Source organism: Carassius carassius, chromosome 15, assembly GCF_963082965.1.
Source record: "Carassius carassius chromosome 15, fCarCar2.1, whole genome shotgun sequence".
Classification (NCBI taxonomy): domain Eukaryota; kingdom Metazoa; phylum Chordata; class Actinopteri; order Cypriniformes; family Cyprinidae; genus Carassius; species Carassius carassius.
The window spans coordinates 23,546,875-23,566,580 of NC_081769.1; the positions used below are offsets into that span (position 1 = coordinate 23,546,875).

Here is a 19,706-nt window from a genome sequence, read left to right on the forward strand (position 1 = left end):
TGTTTTTAAATTCATTGTAAGTACATGTTTTAATCATTTTAAAAGTTTTAAAATTGCTTTGTTTTATTTTTGTTATTATTTTTCTTTATGATTATTTTACTTTCTTTTATGTAAAGCACTTTGAATTACCATTGTGTACGAAATGTGCTATATAAATAAACTTCCTTAATATTATATTAGATATATTATAACATGGTCATAAATCTTTAACTTTCTATTTAAATTTTCAGACAGTATGATTAAACCCAAACCATTCATATGTCAAAATCATTGTCAGGTCTATTTTTGGTACTAAAATCAGAACAAAATAATATTAGATGTTCTTCAAACTGTATGAGAAGAATTTTGTCATTTAGATTTGTTGTTGTACATTTACCACAGTTTACTAACAATACCTGTAGTAACTATGACATTTCTGCTTATACTATTATGGTTAATTTGTCCATTTGTTTTATCCAGCCTTGTGATAATGCCTGTGTGTGACATCTGCTGTGAAGAGCTGCCATCTGAGGCAGAGATGAGAACCCATCTCCTCCTGAGTCACACAGAGAATGTGATGGCCTGCCCGTTCTGCTCTCTGTCCGGCATCTCATATGACAAGCTGAACTTCCACATCAACACTGCACATATAGAGAAAGACCACCAGGACACGAATGCAACAGTGGTTGACAGTGGACAGAAAAGCTCAAATGACTGGATTGCTCAAAGTCCCAACTCAACAAGGACTTCCAACGTGAATGCGAAAAAAATAGATAAGGTATCTCAAGCTCACCTCAGTCACAGAGTACAGGGACCTCTCTTTCTCAGGGAACATCAACTAGTCTGAAGATTTCACCACCTGCAGCAGCCACAACGAATGGTGCAGTAAAACTGGTCAGTGCTACACAAAAATCCAGCAACAACCCAAGCAAGCGGGGGAAGATGAGCGGCCAAAATCAAAGCAGAAGCATTTGTCGTCACCTATTAAAGGTTCTCTCGAGTTTACAACATAAAACTGTCTTAAATTAGGCCATTAGACTAATATTTTCTCTTTGTGTGTTGCAGAAGGGTGCTTTGCATGTCCAATGTGCACTTTGGACTGCAAAGAATGCTTTATTCTCCAGGAGCATGTTGAGCTTCATCTACAGGACCAAGCTGCAGGTGTCTTACCTCATATCATACATTTTTGTAGGTTTACAAGTATTCATTTTACACTTTTTTTTTTAATCACTGGCTTGATTGATATCTGATATGGTCTTCTTAAGGGGCTAGTCCTGAAGTTGCCACTTCAACAGAAGTGTCTTCTACAAGCAGTGGTAGATCAGGTGAGTTAGCAAGGTGGTCGGTTTGACAGTTCTGAATAAAAGTGAATGGCCAAACTGAACTAGAACTGTATTTTTGGGATCTCCAGGTGTGATTCGCTATGAGTGTCCAATGTGTTCCCTGAGTTGTTCCAGTAGCTCCTCCCTTCAAGAGCACGTTGAGCTACACCTGGAATATGGATCCGCATCTGTAACAGGTATGTGTATATTAAGTATACAACTGCATATGAATGTTATTCTAGAATTGTTTGTTACTTACATTTTTGTTTAGAGAAAGGGTTCTGTTTACAACTACAATGCATCAAAACGATAATAATCCATCAACGTGAAATCTGATGTAGCCGCTGGTGCAGCGAAACTTGTGGTTTCTTAAAACATCTGACTTGATATTCATTTGGTTTGGGTGTTTTGAGGACATTCATCTGAAGACCTGACTATGGCCAGGAAGCTTCAGGAGGAAGAGGAGCAAAAGTGGAGGGAGGCTGCAACTAGACGGGAAGTAGAGGACTTTAAGCAGCTCCAGGTTAGCTAAAGATAATATCCACCTAAAAGGTAAAAATTGTCATATTTACCTGTGGTGACCCACTACAAACAGTTTTTTTTTATTTCTTTACACTTCTACTCTTTACAGAAGCAGTTTGGGCTTGATAACAGTGGTGGTTCTCGCAAGCAGATGGAGAGGAATATGGAGAGGGCTGTGTCTCGAGGTCAGATGGTTCCTGCAGAGTTCCACAGGAAAAAAGCAGAGATGCTTGAATCTCTGGCCTCCGGGGTGGATGATGGCGGAAGCACAACATCAGGTCTGATTGAGAGTGCATCATAGAGCTACACCAATAATCTTTACATATTTGGTCCAGCTGGTGAATTATTAGACTTAAAATCTGTTCAGTTATTTTATCTTTTTTACTATATCTATCAGTGTTGGAAACAGTTGTGCTTTTTAATATATTTTGTAAAGAGTGATGCTTTTTTTTTTTATAATTGAATTATTTGATAAATAAAAATAAAATTAATAGATATTTTTTGTAACTTTTTATAAGTGTTTTTACAGTCCTTTTCAGTCAGTTGAATGTGTCCTTGCTGAATAACGTAATTCATTTATTTCAAAAACTAATCTCACTGACGCAAACATTTGGAATTTAGTGCGTGTGTAAATATTTTTAATTAATATATATTTAATTATACAGAATTTAATGTGTTTTATTAAATTAATAATTTATAATAGTAATTAAAAAATGCTAAATTATCATTAGGTTTTTAACTAAAAAGCTATTACTTTTTAATGTTGGAAAACGGGTCTTAGACTTAATCTTTCTATTTCAGGACTTCTGGGAGCTCTGTATAGGTACTGTCAGAGGAACGCCTCTGACTGTGCACATGTGTGGCTCTGTTCTGAGACGGATTACTACTCTTCATCGGAGGGGGACAAAGGTTGGGGATGTGGCTACAGAAACTTCCAGATGCTTCTTTCATCTTTGCACAGGATGGAGCAGTATAAACATTTGCCTGGTATAACATCAGTAACACCATGAAATTCTCTTGGCTGCATGTTGATTTTCCTTGTAACGTTATCTATCATAAAATTTTCCCTCGCAGTTTCAGTTCCCAGCATTCCAAGAGTGCAAGCCTTTATTGAAGAGTCGTGGGATCAAGGCACAGATCCTCAGGGTGCTTCACACTTCAACCATCGACTGCAGGGGACACGGGCTTGGATAGGAGCTACAGAAATCTATGTAGTTCTCAACTCCCTTAGTGTGAAGTGTGTACTGAAACCCCAAGTTTACACTCACACACTACTGTTCAAAAGTTTGGGGTCGGAAAGATAAATATATATGTAAATTTTATGCCCATAAAAGTTTTCTGAAAACATGTATTGGTGCTTTCTCTAATTAAAAAATTAAGTAGCACAACATTGGGAACTATTAGAAGTGTTTCGTGAGCACCACAGTAGCACATCACAATGATTTGTGCTTGTGCAAATTATTTGTGAAAATTCAGCTTTACCATCACAGCGATAAATTACATTTAAAACATATTAAAATGTGAAACAGTTATTTTAACTAGTAAAAAAATATATAATTATAATAATAATTTTACTGTATTTTTAATAAATGTAGCATTGGTGAGAGATCTCTTTCAAATACATTTTTAAAAAATCAAACCAACCTCAAACTTTTGAACGGTTACGAACATGTAAATAGCTTAAATATTATACATTTCACATCCTAACTTTCCTGAAAAATGTAAAGCCCGAATTGTGGATTTTCACAAGCCCACTTCACAAGCCCACACACACCCCATACTGTTTGAGTGGGTGAAACAGCATTTCTCACATTCTGCCAGTAGGGGTGCAAGACTGACACCCAAAATAGTGCAGACGACATTACCACCTATATACCTCCAGCACCAGGGTTTTTCAAGATTTCTCTTGTAAAATACAACAGCTATTTAATTAAAATAGAGTGAATTTATTCTCCCTCATGACATACCGGATCGCATTATCCTCATAGAAACAGACTTGCCTTCATAAGATGACATGTTATGCTTTCTTTCTGATCAGGCCATAGTCGCTCTATAGTAGGAGTAGAACAGAAAGTAAATGGCAACCTATGCCTGCTCCTCTTCGATCCGGGGTGTGCACCAAGGGAAATGAGTAAGGTGCTGTCACAGGATACAGCAGCTACCATGGTACGATGTATGCGCAAATTCCCTGGTAGCCTAAAACACAGACAGTATCAAGTGGTTGCTGTAGAAGGGCTGCTAACACCTGAAGAGAAACAGGTAATTTTGACCTACAGAAATTCATTGCACGAATTCAAGTTATGTATTGCATTTGGATGTTATATGTGCAGTCTTTGTTAAACTGCTGACATACTTTTGCCATGTTTGTGTCTTTCAGAGCTGCATTCTTAATTCAAGGACACTATGTGCTGAGAAAATTTCTTGATGGAACTGTCCACATCTGCAGACTGCAATTTTATCTACTATTCCTGCTACTTTTATCAACTAGTTCCTTTAAACAGACTGTGGAAAAACTGTATTTCTGTATAAATAAATGTCATTAAATAACAGAGTTTTATCTTACTTGCTGCACAATAAGTCAGTTATTATTACTTATGATGCGAGTCTTCAGTTTTTTAGATTTTGATTCGGTGAATAATCAGCTCGTTTATTTTTAAACTACAGTTGAATATATATGGTACAGTATCTATTGTCAACACCATCAGTAGTCAAGGGATGTTTGTCAGCCTTATGCATAATAAAATAAAAAAAATCTGAGCCTTCATCTTCCCACTCCTTTTTCCCAGCCCACAGGCCAAATTCAATTAATTTGCATATCCTTCCCCCCTTTCTCTGTTTTCTGACCAAATGTGTTAAAATACAACTACTGATTTAATCAGGACAGACAACCGTCAAGTCACAGGACGGACAGATATCTCATAGTCACTCCAGAGGATAGAGGGAGAGAGAGTCAGAGATGGCAGGTAAGTAAACCGCATGGTTGAACTAATCAGAAAGGCAGCACACTACAGTTTAGGACTAAAGGTCATTACACACGATGTCCGAAAATTTCGCACGTTAAAAAATAAATACGACCTCATGTTATGTCAGTCACGTTTACACACTTGCCTCCGAGATATTCGTCAGTCATAAAAAGAAAAAATCGGATAGGGTTCGATGTTTTTTTCAATTTTTCGCTTCCGTAGCAAGCATTTTGTGAGGTGTTTTGACAGTTCCTTTTTTTTTTAAGAAGCGAGAAGACAACAAAATCATCCTCACCTCTTGAAGACCACGTTTACTGCTATTTTGCGATTTTTTTCGTAATGGATAGGCTACGCGTCGGACTCCGTGAGCAAGGTTTCTGTGCGTGACGAATTACGAATACGATAAAACCCACACGGAAATTTCGGGAGACCACTAACGCACATAATAGGGCTAATGTACAAAACATTACTATGGAGAATCAGAATTCTCTCAAAAATATTTTTTCAACACAAACATTGCCACAAAAATGGCATTTTATATCTATATGGATAACGACATTTTTCTTTCTACATTTCTTCCTCAGACTTTACAATAAGTTTAAGTTTCTTAACGTTGTTAGCCACATTAAAATGAACAGTTAAACAACTCAATTATGTATTAATCTCAGTAAATGTTAGTTTCAGCATTTACACATTAAAGTTGCGTCTGTTAATATTAAATGGAACTGATCTAAAATTAACTAAGAATGAATTGTATTTTCAAACGGAGTTTGCCCCTTATTCATCATGAATGTACGGTGCCCGCAAGGTGCCATGTTCGGTTCACTTAAATGCTCGACATGTCAATAAAGCTTTGATTATGCTGACTGGAATTTTTAAATGAGCATTAAGTTTAATTTAACATATATTTCATTTTATTTTAGCTAATAGATAGACCATATATAATACTATAGTGTTTCATTGAGGAATTAATCATTCACGTAGTTTCATTTGCAAATGAAAACACAAAATGCTCATTTATCATCACACATGGGCATAAATACAATCATAAAGTCAAAACTTTACTGGTATAACTGTCAGGCGTTTATTTACAAAATATATGGAAAGCTAGCCCATGCTAGCATTATTATACAAAGCATTAAGCAATACACAAATTGAAAGGGGAAATTAGCATATATAACAATAGATATAAAAATATAGCCCTAATATGTTAATATAATAATAGTAATAATATAGAAATATTATATTAAATGTTTAATGTTATAATAAATGTATTATCTATTTTTGATAATCCTGGGTTGCTTTAGTCACACAGATTTGTTTACACATTAAACACGTGGCCACGAGAAAAATATGTAATTCCCTCAACATAAGAAGTCGTGGCCATGACAAAATGATCTCTTGGCCACAACATAATATGATGTTCCCATGATTTAAAAAAATACTCCACCCCAAAATGAAAATTTTGTCATTAATCACGTACCCCCATGTAAAAGCTTTGTTCGTCTTTGGAACACAATTTAAGATATTTTGGATGAAAATTCGGGAGGCTTGAGACTGTCCCATAGACTCCCAAGTAAGTTACACTGTCGAAGTCCAAAAAGTATGAAATACATCGTCAGAATAGTCCATCTGCCATCAGTGGTTCAACTATAACATTATGAAGCGACGAGAATACTTTTTGTACAAGAATAAAACTAGAATATTGCACTAATTTCTTTCAAATCAAAGCATAAATACATGTAGAAACAGTGGATCCTTGTGGCACAGCTGACACTGAAGAGCATAGGCAGTTTGGGTGATGTGGAGAGAGACAGAGGAGACTGTTGACAAAGGAATTGTTGAATAAAGTCAATATTTTTGTTTTATTCACATACAAAAATTATTCTTGTTGCTTCATAACATTACGGTTGAACTACTGATGGCAGATGGACAATTCTGACAATGCTTTTCATACTTTTCTGGACCTTGACAGTGTAATTTACTTGGCAGTCTTTGGAACAGTCACAAGTCTTCCGGTTTTCATCTAAAATATCTTAAACTGTCTTCCGAAGAAGAACTAAGCTTTTATGGGTTTGGAACAACATGGGGGTAAGTGTTTAATGACAAAATTTTTATTTTGGGGTGGAGTATCACTCATATTAATATATCATGGCCACGACATATTATCACGTTCCCATGCGTTATTATGTCATTGCCAAGACAAAACTAAGTGAACCGAACTTGTCACCTTACGGGCACCGTATGAATGGACTACTATGTAAGTTAGCTGATTAGTATCTATAACGGTGGTCTCTTGCCAGTTGTGTTTATAGTTCAATTTTCTGTTTGCAAATAGGGACGCAAATCGTTTATCATGTTTAACTTTGTAAAGCTCAGGGGTTTTAGAACAGGACCATGAACAGACATTCTGAGGGGCAGTGATCCAAACCAAAAAAATGGGCACTAGGGGTTGGGTGCTTGTTAATACAAATACAATTAAAAGAGAAGACAGTACACTCTGTAATAGTTGCAGACTTTATTGTAGATGTTTTGATATGAGTGGGCTCTCCCTCACTCTCTGAGGCTGCTTCTGCCTTATCTTCAATGGAATAGGGGAGAGTGGGGTAAGTTGAGCCAAAGGGTAAATTTACCCAACCCCTGTATCTTGGCAGCTGTACACTTTTACTGTCATGTGACCGTGTATTTTGGAACCACTCATAATTTTTGCCAGACTGTGAAAAGGAGAAAACACGTGGGGGAATGGAAGACACCCATTTTCTTAAAAAAAAAGTTTTTGGCTTGTCAAAGTAAAGTTTTTGCATAACTGCAAATTTATCCATCTCTAGAAATATTTATGATACATACTGTATATATATAGGTGAATTAGCAGCATATAAAACCATGCAAATAATTTAGCTAAATATTATCCTTAACTGGTAAGATACTGTGGATATTTTTTTCCAAAATGGCAGCTATGGGGCAAAGTGGGCCAAATGCTGTGGGGAAAATTGAGTCAGCATTTTAACTTAACCATAAGGCACTGTAGTTATGTTAAATCTCTGAATTATAAACTGCTGTTTTAATGTGATATTACTGGTTTATTTTATCATATATAGATATTATTTGTAGTTGATTTGATATGGACATTGTACAAGTGCACCAAATCCTTCTCTGATGAGAACCAGAAAATGCTTTTCATCACATTATAATCAGATACTGCATATCTTTTGACCTGTAGTCACTAATTGCCAACAAACTCTCTGTTTAGGTTGTTTTTAGGAAGGCTACAACTTTGGTGTTCAACATATTGTTTTAGAAATGCAAACAATTAAATACTCCACCCTCAAAATGAAAATTTTGTCATTAATCACTTTAACCCCCATGTCGTTCCAAACCTGTAAAAGCTTAGTTCGTCTTTGGAACACAATTTAAGATATTTTGGATGAAAACCAGGAGACTTGTGACTGTCCCATAGACTGCCAAGTAAGTTACACTGTCAAAGTCCAGAAATGTATGAAAAGCATCTTCAGAATAGTCCATCTGTCATCAGTAGTTCAACCGTAACGTTATGAAGGACGAGAATACTGTTTGTAAGCGGGTTTGGAATGACATGGGGGTAAGTGATTAATGACAAGATTTCCTTTAAGAATACTTTTTTTTAACATGCACAGATAATAATTGGGTTACAAGCAGGAAAAGATATGGAGAGATAGGACAACCCTGTCTAATACCTCTTTTTAAATTGTAGTTCTATGTTTGAGTTTGATTGAGCAATTTGCATTATTATACAGGGTTTCAACTGCTGCACAAAATAATTTACCAAACCAAAAAAATAAAAATAATTTAAGAAAATACAATTTTATGTTCCACAGTGTCAAAAGCTTTACGAAAATCTAAGAATAAAATAAAACTATTTTCATAAATTATAGACAAATAATCTATCTAAAACCAACCTTACATTATTCAAAATGTGCCTGTTTTTCATAACGCCTGACTTAGTTTCATCTATAATATATTCTAATACATTCTTAAAGGGATAGTTCACCCAAAAATGAAAATTATGTCATTAATGACTCACCCTCATGTCGTTCCAAACCCGTAAGACCTCCTTTCATCTTCGGAACACAGTTTAAGATATTTTAGATTTAGTCCGAGAGCTTTCTGGCCCTCCACTGAAAGTGTGTGTACGGTATACTGTCCATGTCCAGAAAGGTAATAAAAAAACAGTATACTGACTGAACTGCTGTGAAGAGAGAACTGAAGATGAAAATCGGGCTGAGCCAGATAACGAACGAAAGACTGACTCGTTCTTGAGTCAAGAACTGTTTCGGTTGGACGCGTCCGATTCGAGAACCGAGGAGCTGATGATACTGCGCATGTGTGATTTAGTGTGAAGCAGACTGACACACAGAGCGTCTGAACCGAACTGATTTTTTTGATGATTGATTCTGAACTGATACTGTGCTAATGTTATGAGCACGGGTAAACCGAAGGCTTGAATCAAGGACAATCATCGCCAATGAGCACAAAAGAACCGGTGAACCGTTTTCTTCAACCGGTTTATTGAATCGAACTGTCCGGAAGAACCGGTTCGCGGAAAAGAACCGAACTTCCCATCACTACTGGTGATCCGAAAACCGATGAAACCGGTTCTTGACTCGAGAACGAGTCATTCGTTCGTTCATTATCTGACTTGGCTAGGTGTTCATCTTCAGTTCTCTCTTCACAGCAGTTCAGTCAGTGTACTGTTTGAGTAAATGAATTACTCCAGGATATTGGTTTGTTTTAACGCAGAGGGAGTGTAAGCCACATTACAAAAGTTAACAGCTTAAGTCATTTGTGGATAAATGATTATTGGAGACGCGAACCGTTTCAAATGATTCAGTTCGATTTGGTGAACTGGTTCAAGAAGATCTGGTTACATCGAGTGATTCGTTCGCGAACCGGATATCACTAAACTGCAGTGTTTTGAACTCGCTCACAACAGACCCAGAAGAGAAGACAATGCTGAATAAAGTCGTAAGTTTTTGCTATTTTTGGACCAAAATGTATTTTCGATGCTTCAAAAAATTCTAACTGACCCTCTGATGTCACATAGACTACTTTAAAGATGTTTTTATTAGCTTTCTGGACATGGACAGTATAGCGTACACACACTTTCAATGGAGGGACAGAAAGCTCTGACTTAATCTAAAATATCTTAAACTGTGTTCCGAAGATGAATGGAGGTTTTATGGGTTTGGAACGACATGAGGGTGAGTCATTAATGACATAATTTTCATTTTTTGGTGAACTAACCCTTTAATTCTCTTAGCAAATATAGAGGCAGTTCATTTATAATCATTATTTAAAAGACTAATTGGCTACCAATAATCAATAATAGTCAAATAATTTTGAGGCTTAGGAATAAGGGTAATTAACCCCTGAGTCATGGTAGACTGGGAGGTTGGACTTAGATAAACGGGGTAGCTGCTTATTAAATAACTTATAAAATTCTGAGGTTAGACCGTCAGTTCCGGGAGACTAATTATTTTTTAAGTTATGAACTGAATTGGATATTTCTTCTAAACTAATAGGTAGGTCACACATAGCTTTATCTAAATTATAATTATAATCTCTCCCAGTGAATTTAAGAAATTAAACATTTGAGGCTTTAGCATCATATTGTGACACATATAGTTTAGAGTAAAAGGTGGAGAAAACTCTGACATCTCTTTAAGGTCCATTGATATTTGATGAATAGCATTTAATGTAGCCTGATTTTTTTTTCAGTCTAAAGAAGTAGGAGGTATTCTTTTCATCTTCCTCCAACCATCTTTTCCTAGACCTTATAAAGGCTCCTTCAGCCTTCTTCTTATAGATGTTGTCTAATTTGTTTAGTAATCCTGCCATATTTCTTTTATCCATATCTGAAAAACGATTAGATCCTTTGATTAGGAGTGATGTAATGCCAAATATAATGGTATCTTCCTGTTCTTTATTAACTTTAGCAACATAACTGCCAACATGTCTTAAATATTTAGAAGCCTCAAATTAAAAAAAGTTCCCAATTAGTGCAATATTTTTTTCTGTATTAGCCTTTAAAAAAACCTTAAGGCATGTAATCTCTATTTTTACTGATTCAATTTTCAGTGAATAATTATTAAGTTTCCATTAAGATGATTTTGCTCTACTATAAGTAGATATCTGCATATTGATAAACATTTGTTTTGTGGTCAGTAAGAGCGGTTGGACATCGGCTAAGTCAACATAAATATTGTGTAAATCATGGCTGTCTCAAGTTCACACAAGTCACCCCTGGATGCATCCTTGATAAAAGGGGCGGAACAAAAAATAAATCCGGGGATTTTAACTATAGACATATCTGAACTGTACTTGGCTAGATGTAAACTTTTAATTTTAACAGTTCTTGGGCGACGACTGATGATGTTTCACAAGTCCACAATAACAGACAAGAACGCATATTGAGAAACGACTTCGAGGCGTTTAAAAAGTTTGACTAGGCCCTACTACTCACTTGAACACCGCGCTATTGGAACGTCGTGTCACGCGTCAGACGCTGCCAGAGATGAGATGCACGAGCAAAGGTTAAACACTTGACTTCCGCCAAGCCAATGTTTCAAGAAAAAAATGCGTTGTGTGAACGACCCTATAACTAAAGCTGTTTGTTTTATTGGGGCTGTTAATAACCAATTGCATATGCTCACATATTTGATTTGGGATTAAATGGGTTCCACAAGCACTTAAACACTACAGCATATGTCCTATCATATCAGTATCATGATTATATTTATGATTTCTTTATTCACTTAAGAGATTTTAGGTTTTAAATGTAAATATTGTTTAATTTGTGTAAATATCTGTTTTGCTGAATGTATGTGAGTATACTCTAGGGCTGTTCTCTTAGTGAATATCTGAATGTAGCCTAGACGGTGGCATATGATGTATAACAAATGTTTTAAATTTCATTCTGTCTTTATTTACATGTGTTTTGGTCTCTCAGAGGGTTTCAATCACAGCAGTTGTGATGCTTTTGAATATAAGCTGGTCCTTCACAGGGACTTCCACTTGATATCTGGAATCCACTCTCCTGAGGTGGTGGATCAAATTCATAACTTTGAGATTCAAGACTCTGATGTCTTTGTCATTACTTACCCTAAATCAGGTAAGAGAGAGAACATATAGCAGCCACATTCCACTGCCAGAAGTACAATAGACAAAAAGCATACAGAACCTTTATACAGGTGCTGGTCATATAATTAGAATATCATCAAAAAGTTGATTTATTTCACTAATTCCATTCAAAAAGTGAAACTTGTATATTATATTCATTCATTACACACAGACTGATACATTTCAAATGTTTATTTCTTTTAATTTTGTTGATTATAACTGACAATGAAGGAAAATCCCAAATTCAGTATCTCAGAAAATTAGAATATTGTGAAAATATTGTTATGGTTCAATATTGAATATGGTTCAATATTGAAGACACCTGGTCCCACACTCTAATCAGCTAATTAATTCAAAAGACTGCTGACTTGACAGTTGTCCAAAAGAAGACCATTGACACCTTGCAAAAGGAGGGCAAGACACAAAAGGTCATTGCAAAAGAGGCCGGCTGTTCACAGAGCTCTGTGTCCAAGTACATTAATAGAGAGGCGAAGGAAAGGAAAAGATGTGGTAGAAAAAAGTGTACAAGCAATAGGGATAACAGCACCCTGGAGAGGATTGTGAAACAAAATCCATTCAAAAATGTGGGGGAGATTCACAAAGAGTGGACTGCAGCTGGAGTCAGTGCTTCAAGAACCACTACGCACAGACGTATGCAATAAATGTGTTTCAGCTGTCGCATTCAAGCCACTCTTGAACAACAGACAGTGTCAGAAGCGTCTCGTCTGGGCTAAAGACAAAAAGGACTAGACTGGACTGCTGCTGAGTGGTCCAAATTTATGTTCTCTGATGAAAGTAAATTTTGCATTTCCTTTGGAAATCAGGGTCCCAGCGTCTGAAGAAAGAGAGGAGAGGCACACCATCCACATTGCTTGAGGTCCAGTGTAAAGTTTCCACAGTCAGTGATGGTTTGGGGTGCTATGTCATCTGCTGGTGTTGTTCCACTGTGTTTCCTGAGGTACAAGGTCAACGCAGCCGTATACCAGGAAGTTTTAGAGCACTTCATGCTTCCTGCTGCTGACCAACATTATGGAGATGCAGATTTAATTTTCCAACAGGACTTGGGACCTGCACACAGTGCCAAAGCTACCAGTATCTGGTTTGAGAACCATGGTATCCCTGTTCTTAATTGGCCAGCAAACTCGTCTGACCTTAATCCCATATAAAATCTATGGGGTATTGTGAAGAGGAAAATGAGATATGCCAGACCCAACAATGCAGAAGAGCTGAAGGCCACTATCAGAGCAACCGGGGCTTTCATAACACCTGAGCAGTGCCACAGACTGATCGACTCCAGGCCACGCCACATTGCTGCAGTAATTCAGGCAAAAGGAGCCCCAACTAAGTATTGAGTGCTGTACATGCTCATACTTTTCATGTTCATACTTTTCAGTTGGCCAAGATTTCTAAAAATCCTTTCATTGTATTAGTCTTAAGTAATATTCTAATTTTCTGAGATACTGAATTTGGGATTTTCCTTAGTTGTCAGTTATAATCATCAAAATTAAAAGAAAAAAACATTTGAAATATATCAGTCTGTGTGTAATGAATTAATATAGTATACAAGTTTCACTTTTTCAATGGAATTAGTGAAATAAATCAACTTTTTGATGATATTCTAAATATACTGTATGACCAGCACCTGTATGTAACATTTCTTCTGTTTTCGGCCAAGAAAATGGTACTGTTTACTCATCTGTATTTATGTAGCTATAATCTTTGTCTCAGTCGGACACCTATTATCCAGTTTTCTATGGGATTCTGCCTACCTTCACAAACATTAGATTTATATTGTAATCACAAAACATGCATGCTTACGGAGTATGGAACAATTAAAAAATCTTCTGTGATCAGTAATATTAATAGATATCCTACGTGCAGTTAATAAGTGAATTTGCAAACATGTTCCTTCTGTTGATTGTCTTGGCAGGCACTATTTGGTTGCAGCAAATCCTCTGTCTGATAGAGGTTAAGGGAGATGTTACAGTGATAAATGATCAGCTGAATTCTGACCGTATCCCATGGATGGAACTTTTAAAATCTGAGAAACAGTTTGTTTCTGCCCCTTCCCCTAGGATCCATGTGTCTCATCTACCATACAGATTCATGCCACTTGGATTGAGACAAAAGAAGGGCAAGGTGAGATCACTTTTATTAAGGGGTCACTGCATCTATATGGCTTCATTAAAATGATCAAGACTAACCAATGGACTGAATAATTATGAGCGCTGCTTTTTCTTGCAGTCTCCTTAAAATTCTTCAGTCTATGTTTAAATGTTTACATTATCTCTTTACTCTTCTTAATGACTTATAGGTCATCTATGTGGCCAGAAATCCAAAGGATGTTTTGGTGTCTTACTTCCATTTTCACAACTTTGCAAATATGCTGGAGACCCCAAAAGACTTTGAAGACTTTTTTGAGAAATTCATGGATGGATATGGTAAACAAAATACCCTTTCTTTATTTTAAGTTGCAGTTTCTATCTGATCAACAATCCTTAATGATTATTATTTGTTTCAGTTTTTGGCAATTGCTGGTTTGAGCATATCAAGGGCTGGTGCTCCCAAAGTGATGAGATGAACTTTTTGTACATTACATATGAGGAGATGATCAAGGTTTGACTGGTTTGCTTCTATTCGTTTATTCCTTTAACTTGTCTTGAAAAGCTCTGAATAAGTCTTAAATTTACCCTCATAAAACCTGCAGAAACCCTTTTTGATCAGATATATGCTGTGTTGGTCAAGAGACCTCTTTCAAAACCATTAAAAAATCTTTAAACATTTGACCACAAACCTGTACATTTCTTAACCTCAGAGTAGGAGGATCATTCCAGAATTCTTACTGTAACTTATCAACAGTGCATGCTTACATGCTTACAGGACTTGCGGTCAGTGGTTGATAGGATTGTTTCATTCTTGGGGACAAACTTGACACCACAGCAGCTGAATGATGTTGTTGAGCACAGTACCTTCAAAAATATGAAGACCAATCCTCAGGCCAATTACCAGCATGTCCCTGCCATCCTGCTGAACCACCAGCTGGGAGCCTTTCTGAGGAAAGGTATATAATATCTCACTCCGATTCACTGTTTCAAGCAAATAGATTAAGAATAATTATAAAGTTCTCCATCAGTAAACTATCAGAATCAAATTCTCGTGAAAATGGAGATTCTGTCGTCATTTGCTCACCCTTATGCTGTTCTAAAGCAGTCTGATGACGCAGTTGTTACTGTCAGCCTATTATTCCATACAGTAAAAGTAAATGGTGGCTGCTGATTCATATCTTTTGTGTTCCTCAGAAGTTACAGGTGTTGGAAAACATAATGACAGAATCTTCATTTCATAATCACAAGGATTTTTACTCATAGTGAACTTAATAATTATATTTTATCTGTGTGTACAGTTTTCAGTTTTGGGTTGATTATCTCTGTCTCTTAAGACTCCTACAAACCACAGCATCTCTTGAATGCGTTTCCACCCATCTTATCATTCCTTGAATACATGTAAGAATTAAATCTGATTTAAACATGTCAATGATATAAAGATAAACTTTCAGAATACAGACACTAATCTTTTCTATTGAGTAATGTGAATGTTTTTTACCTGTTGAATTGAGTTATTGACTAGATAACTAAATATATTTGCTTAACTCTTCAACAGGAACTGTTGGTGACTGGAAGAATTACTTCACTGTGGCACAGAATGAGAAATTTGATGAAGTTTACCAACAGAAGATGAAAGATTTTCCTTTTTCTTTCATCTGGGACATGAGTGATCTTGTCACACCATGATTTATTCAGTCTCATCCTGTGTACTCAGCAGGGTAAAAAAAAAAAAAAAAGCCTAATCCTTCTGAGCCGTAATATTTACAGTACAACAAATATCTTATTTGTTTACTGAATTGTATAAATTGTCAAAACCGAAATGAAATTAATCCCAAATATTTACATAATGACACATACATTCAATGTCAATCCGAAACTCTTTAGAAGAAGAATTAGATTTTCATCAGATTCCTGAGATTTCATTTTTCTGAATTTACAAAAAATAATAATAATTGATTTAATAAGCTAAAGCTTTTTGCTAAACTTTAAAGCTTTATTAATTGCCTTTTACTGTATATAGACTGACTATGAATGATTGCAGTTGAACTCAGGTTGTAATACCTGCCAGGTCACATCTCTGGGAAACATCAGCCTAATGTAAATCTTGAGTAAATGAAGCCATTCAGCAGAATAAGAGAATGGTGTTTTAATAGTAAGAATTGTGACAAATGACACTGGGCTTGACAGTTATTGATAAATATGCTGCAACACAGATGGTAGTGACTGAAAAAAGTTTGTGTTTAGAACTGGTGAGCTGAAGTCCTGCTCCATGAGGCTGTTTGGCATCTAAATCAGTCATGTCAAGTGGAGAGTTAACACAATTCAGTCTTCATCACTGCCTAAGTCCAGTGGGTTGAAATCAGGGTCATCCTCCTCCAAGTCCAAATCATCCATGTCTTGAAACAGCGACTCATCTACTTCTACACTATTCCCAACTAGAAGAAAAGAACAACTATGAAGGACAATCCAGCTTACGTTTCAAAAAGCAAATGGCATCCTAATATAACTTAGAAACACAACAAAAATAATTGAGAGTGCTTACCGTCCTCCAGGAACTGGATATCTGATGTGTCAAGATTATGGTCGGTCTCAAAGAGCTGTTTTCCTGTAACATGAAAAAGTCAATAAACAGAACATAAGAAAAAGTGGTTCAGTTTTGAGTTTATATGCTGCTTTTAATACGTTTTTAACTCACCTGTAAGTTTTCCCTTTCCTGGCTGCTCCTCTTCTTTCTGCCTTTTCTTCTTTAGTTCTATCATTTCTTGTTCAAATCTTGCTTTCCATGATAAGAAGTTCTCAATTGTGACCACAGTGCCTTGGAATGCACGCTAAGAAAAACAAAACAAAAGAACATTTAATTTTGATGTAAATGATGGTTATGTAACTAATAACAAACCTAATATTCAAAGCAACCTCATTCTATATAAAGTGTACAATAGCAACATCTGAGTACAGTTGGGTGGGTCTGTCTCAACTCAAGTGGTCAACCTTTTGTTAGTCTTCATGGCCCCCTTTTGCTAGAAGCTGTAATTACACCTTTACCACACTCATTGTTTGCCTTCACTGACAGCCGTTCAAAAGTTCTTGTTTATTATGGCTAAACAAACTTTTGGTATGATGTTTTTATCAGCTTTTTGAACTCTGATTCTGACAGCACCCATTCAGAGCAAGTGATGTAATAATGCTACATTCCTCCAAATCTGTTCTGATGAATAAACAACCTCATCTACATCTTGGATGGCCTGAGGTTGAGTAGATTTTCAGTAATTTTTCATTTTGGCATGAACTATTCCTCTACATTCAGAAAACATGCTCAAAACAAACCTTCTCAGCTTCTTCGGCCTCCGTTTCTTTTCGTAGTTTTTCTTCTTCTCTTCTGTTCTTAAGCTGGTCAATTATTTCATTAAGTTTCTCCTGCACAGCTGTGACCAATGTGAAGATCATAACCATTCCCAAGTTTTCTTCAGCCTACAAAATAAAGTTTATTAGGAAGGACTAAAGGACAAAAAAAAAATATCAGTATGTGCACTTTATCAATTGTTAATGGGTTTTTGGAGGGTAAGATGTCACGTGTGCAGACCTGTTGCTTTAAAAGTGTTAGAATGTCTTCTGTGTCTGAATCTTCCAGGTTCTCCTGTGAGAAGATCTCCCACAGAGGGGGTTCATCTGGATATTTCTCCACATATGTAAACTTAAGAGTCACCTCCACCGCTAAAAGAGACAGAAATCAGTAATGTTGGGATTTTGAAGTTGCTGCTTTGAGCTACACTTTAACCCTAAAAGTACAGTCTACTGTATCATATTTGATACACAAATGACCTCTAAATTATCTGTCCACCTTCTGTGGTACTCGTCTTTTTGATCTACAATCTGTGGAAACTGATTTCGTACCGAATTGCATTATACATTTTGCCCTCCACAATGAAAACGACAGAGCTTTGATCATTAAACTAAGCATTATCTGGAGATTTAGAGTGACAATTGATATCTTTATGCATTTTATGTATGCAGTCTGTTGCAAAGAGTTTATTAAGTTACATTACAAGATATCAGAATTTCATCTTACTTAAAAAGCCAGACAACAACTGCACCAAATCGCATATTTTTGCTCAGTTTGGGCAGTGTTTTTTCCTCCTCCTATTCTTCTATAACACACTGTATGAGCCGTAAAAGCCTGAGGTATCATATATGTCAGCCTCATATTCCGTGCACTGACACATTTAATAAAGCATATGAACTTACTCTCTTCATTTCCTCCCGCATCAGAAGTAACTGTGATGGTGAAGCTCGTGGGCTTCTCGGAAAGCACTGCGTGAATGAAAATATTGTAAGGAAAGAAAGAAACAAACTACTGGCATATACAGAGCTCGCTATTGTTAATCACTTCCCACAGACTGGAAGTAAACAGATATGAGTGACCAGACCACTGACCACAGACTGAACCAGTAATGTTACTACTTCCAGAGTTTATTCAAAGCAGCACGTAAACATAAATCTGACACAACTTCTGCTTGATATCTTATTGCTGGCCATCGGTTGTTAATGTTTGCTTTGGTTCTTAACCTTCGACAGCTTAATCTGTTTCAATGAAAAATGATATCAAAGAGATGGCTGAGTCGCTCGTATGTTAACTAACTGTTTCACGAAAAGCTAATGTTAGTCAGCTAACGGACAACGTGGCGAATTTAAAGACACAAAACATACACTTTTCTGTCAATCTTACGTGTAAATGAGTCTGGGTAAATGGACTCTATTGCTTCTAGTTCATTCCTTTGCTCCTCGCCGTAGTCTGTCATTTTATGTCACAAATGTCCATAGATTAGAGCCTGCATGGAAGAACGTGTGCTAAGGGTGCTAAGGCCCGGTTAGCATCGATGTTATCTGCGATCATCAGTAATGTGTGAGCTTGGTCTGGGAGGCGATTTTACTTGCTCTGCAAGTAGGACCATTGTAGTAGTTTATGCCTCACACTCTTGAATCCATTACAAAAAGGCAGTATATAAAAGTAACAATGTAGAAAAATAAACGTGTGTAAAGGCTTGATTCTGGCATGGATTATATCAGACTGGCGATCCAGCCACTTTCAACTAAACTGCCTTTTCACAAAGCAAGTTTACATTTTTATGTACTATATGTAAATTAATATACATGCAATTATATTAGTTTTAAATCCCAGTTTACAGAAATCTATTTATAATCCGTGTTTTATATTATTATTTATTAATCTGTAGTTTTGTTTATCCATTTAGCTGCAAAGACGCTTTCACAGGATGAATTGGGATTTATGATTTAATCAGACACTGGTTGAAGATTTGTTTTATTGATTGTGCATTTATTGATTATACAAGCAAGATCAAAAATCTAGGCCTTTCCTTATTCTTGATATGGTTTTGTGTACAGTTCTTTCTCGCCAAGCCTGTTGAAACAGTTTGGACCAGTTTAATTTCATAATTCACTTAATACACTTGAGCTTTAGAAAGTAGCTACTGTAACAGGCTGTTATTGTTACAGTTAGATTAGCTTGAACACTGCCATCATGGTAAAGCATGGACGAGGCTAAGCTTATACTCTTATCCAATACATTTTAATTGGTCATTTACCAGCTGAACAAACTAGGATGGTTAGGGTAGAAGAAGGTAAAATTTCTGTATTCTTTATCA

The 19,706-nt window shown here is 36.3% G+C and overlaps 3 protein-coding genes across 6 annotated transcripts; 2 read left to right on the forward strand and 1 right to left on the reverse strand.

Annotated features, from left to right (window-relative positions):
- Positions 1–1,042: 1,042 nt before the first annotated feature.
- Positions 1,043–4,366, forward strand: LOC132158624 (zinc finger-containing ubiquitin peptidase 1-like). Of its 4 annotated transcripts, none has more exons than XM_059568111.1 (10): positions 1,043–1,140; positions 1,245–1,317; positions 1,408–1,498; positions 1,715–1,824; positions 1,933–2,101; positions 2,625–2,810; positions 2,898–3,062; positions 3,551–3,712; positions 3,862–4,082; positions 4,201–4,366. In XM_059568111.1, exons 3-10 carry the CDS (start codon positions 1,414–1,416, stop codon positions 4,246–4,248), a joined length of 1,146 nt encoding a protein of 381 aa, XP_059424094.1. In that variant the 5' UTR covers positions 1,043–1,140; positions 1,245–1,317; positions 1,408–1,413; the 3' UTR covers positions 4,249–4,366. The 4 variants fall into 4 exon arrangements, with proteins under 4 accessions (XP_059424094.1, XP_059424096.1, XP_059424097.1 ...); XM_059568112.1 differs by having other exon boundaries at positions 1,068–1,167; XM_059568113.1 differs by lacking the exon at positions 2,625–2,810.
- Positions 4,367–4,637: 271 nt separating this feature from the next.
- Positions 4,638–16,691, forward strand: LOC132158626 (amine sulfotransferase-like). Its single transcript, XM_059568115.1, has 7 exons — positions 4,638–4,786; positions 11,772–11,933; positions 13,872–14,080; positions 14,256–14,382; positions 14,463–14,557; positions 14,822–15,002; positions 15,602–16,691. Exons 1-7 carry the CDS (start codon positions 4,780–4,782, stop codon positions 15,730–15,732), a joined length of 912 nt encoding a protein of 303 aa, XP_059424098.1. The 5' UTR covers positions 4,638–4,779; the 3' UTR covers positions 15,733–16,691.
- On the reverse strand, positions 16,178–18,952 carry LOC132158627 (RWD domain-containing protein 1-like). Its single transcript, XM_059568116.1, has 7 exons — positions 18,770–18,952; positions 18,289–18,354; positions 17,627–17,757; positions 17,371–17,514; positions 16,742–16,874; positions 16,589–16,651; positions 16,178–16,481 (listed from the first exon to the last, which is right to left on the reverse strand). The coding sequence occupies exons 1-7, from the start codon at positions 18,840–18,842 to the stop codon at positions 16,369–16,371; spliced, it is 723 nt and encodes a 240-aa protein (XP_059424099.1). The 5' UTR covers positions 18,843–18,952; the 3' UTR covers positions 16,178–16,368.
- Positions 18,953–19,706: the final 754 nt, after the last annotated feature.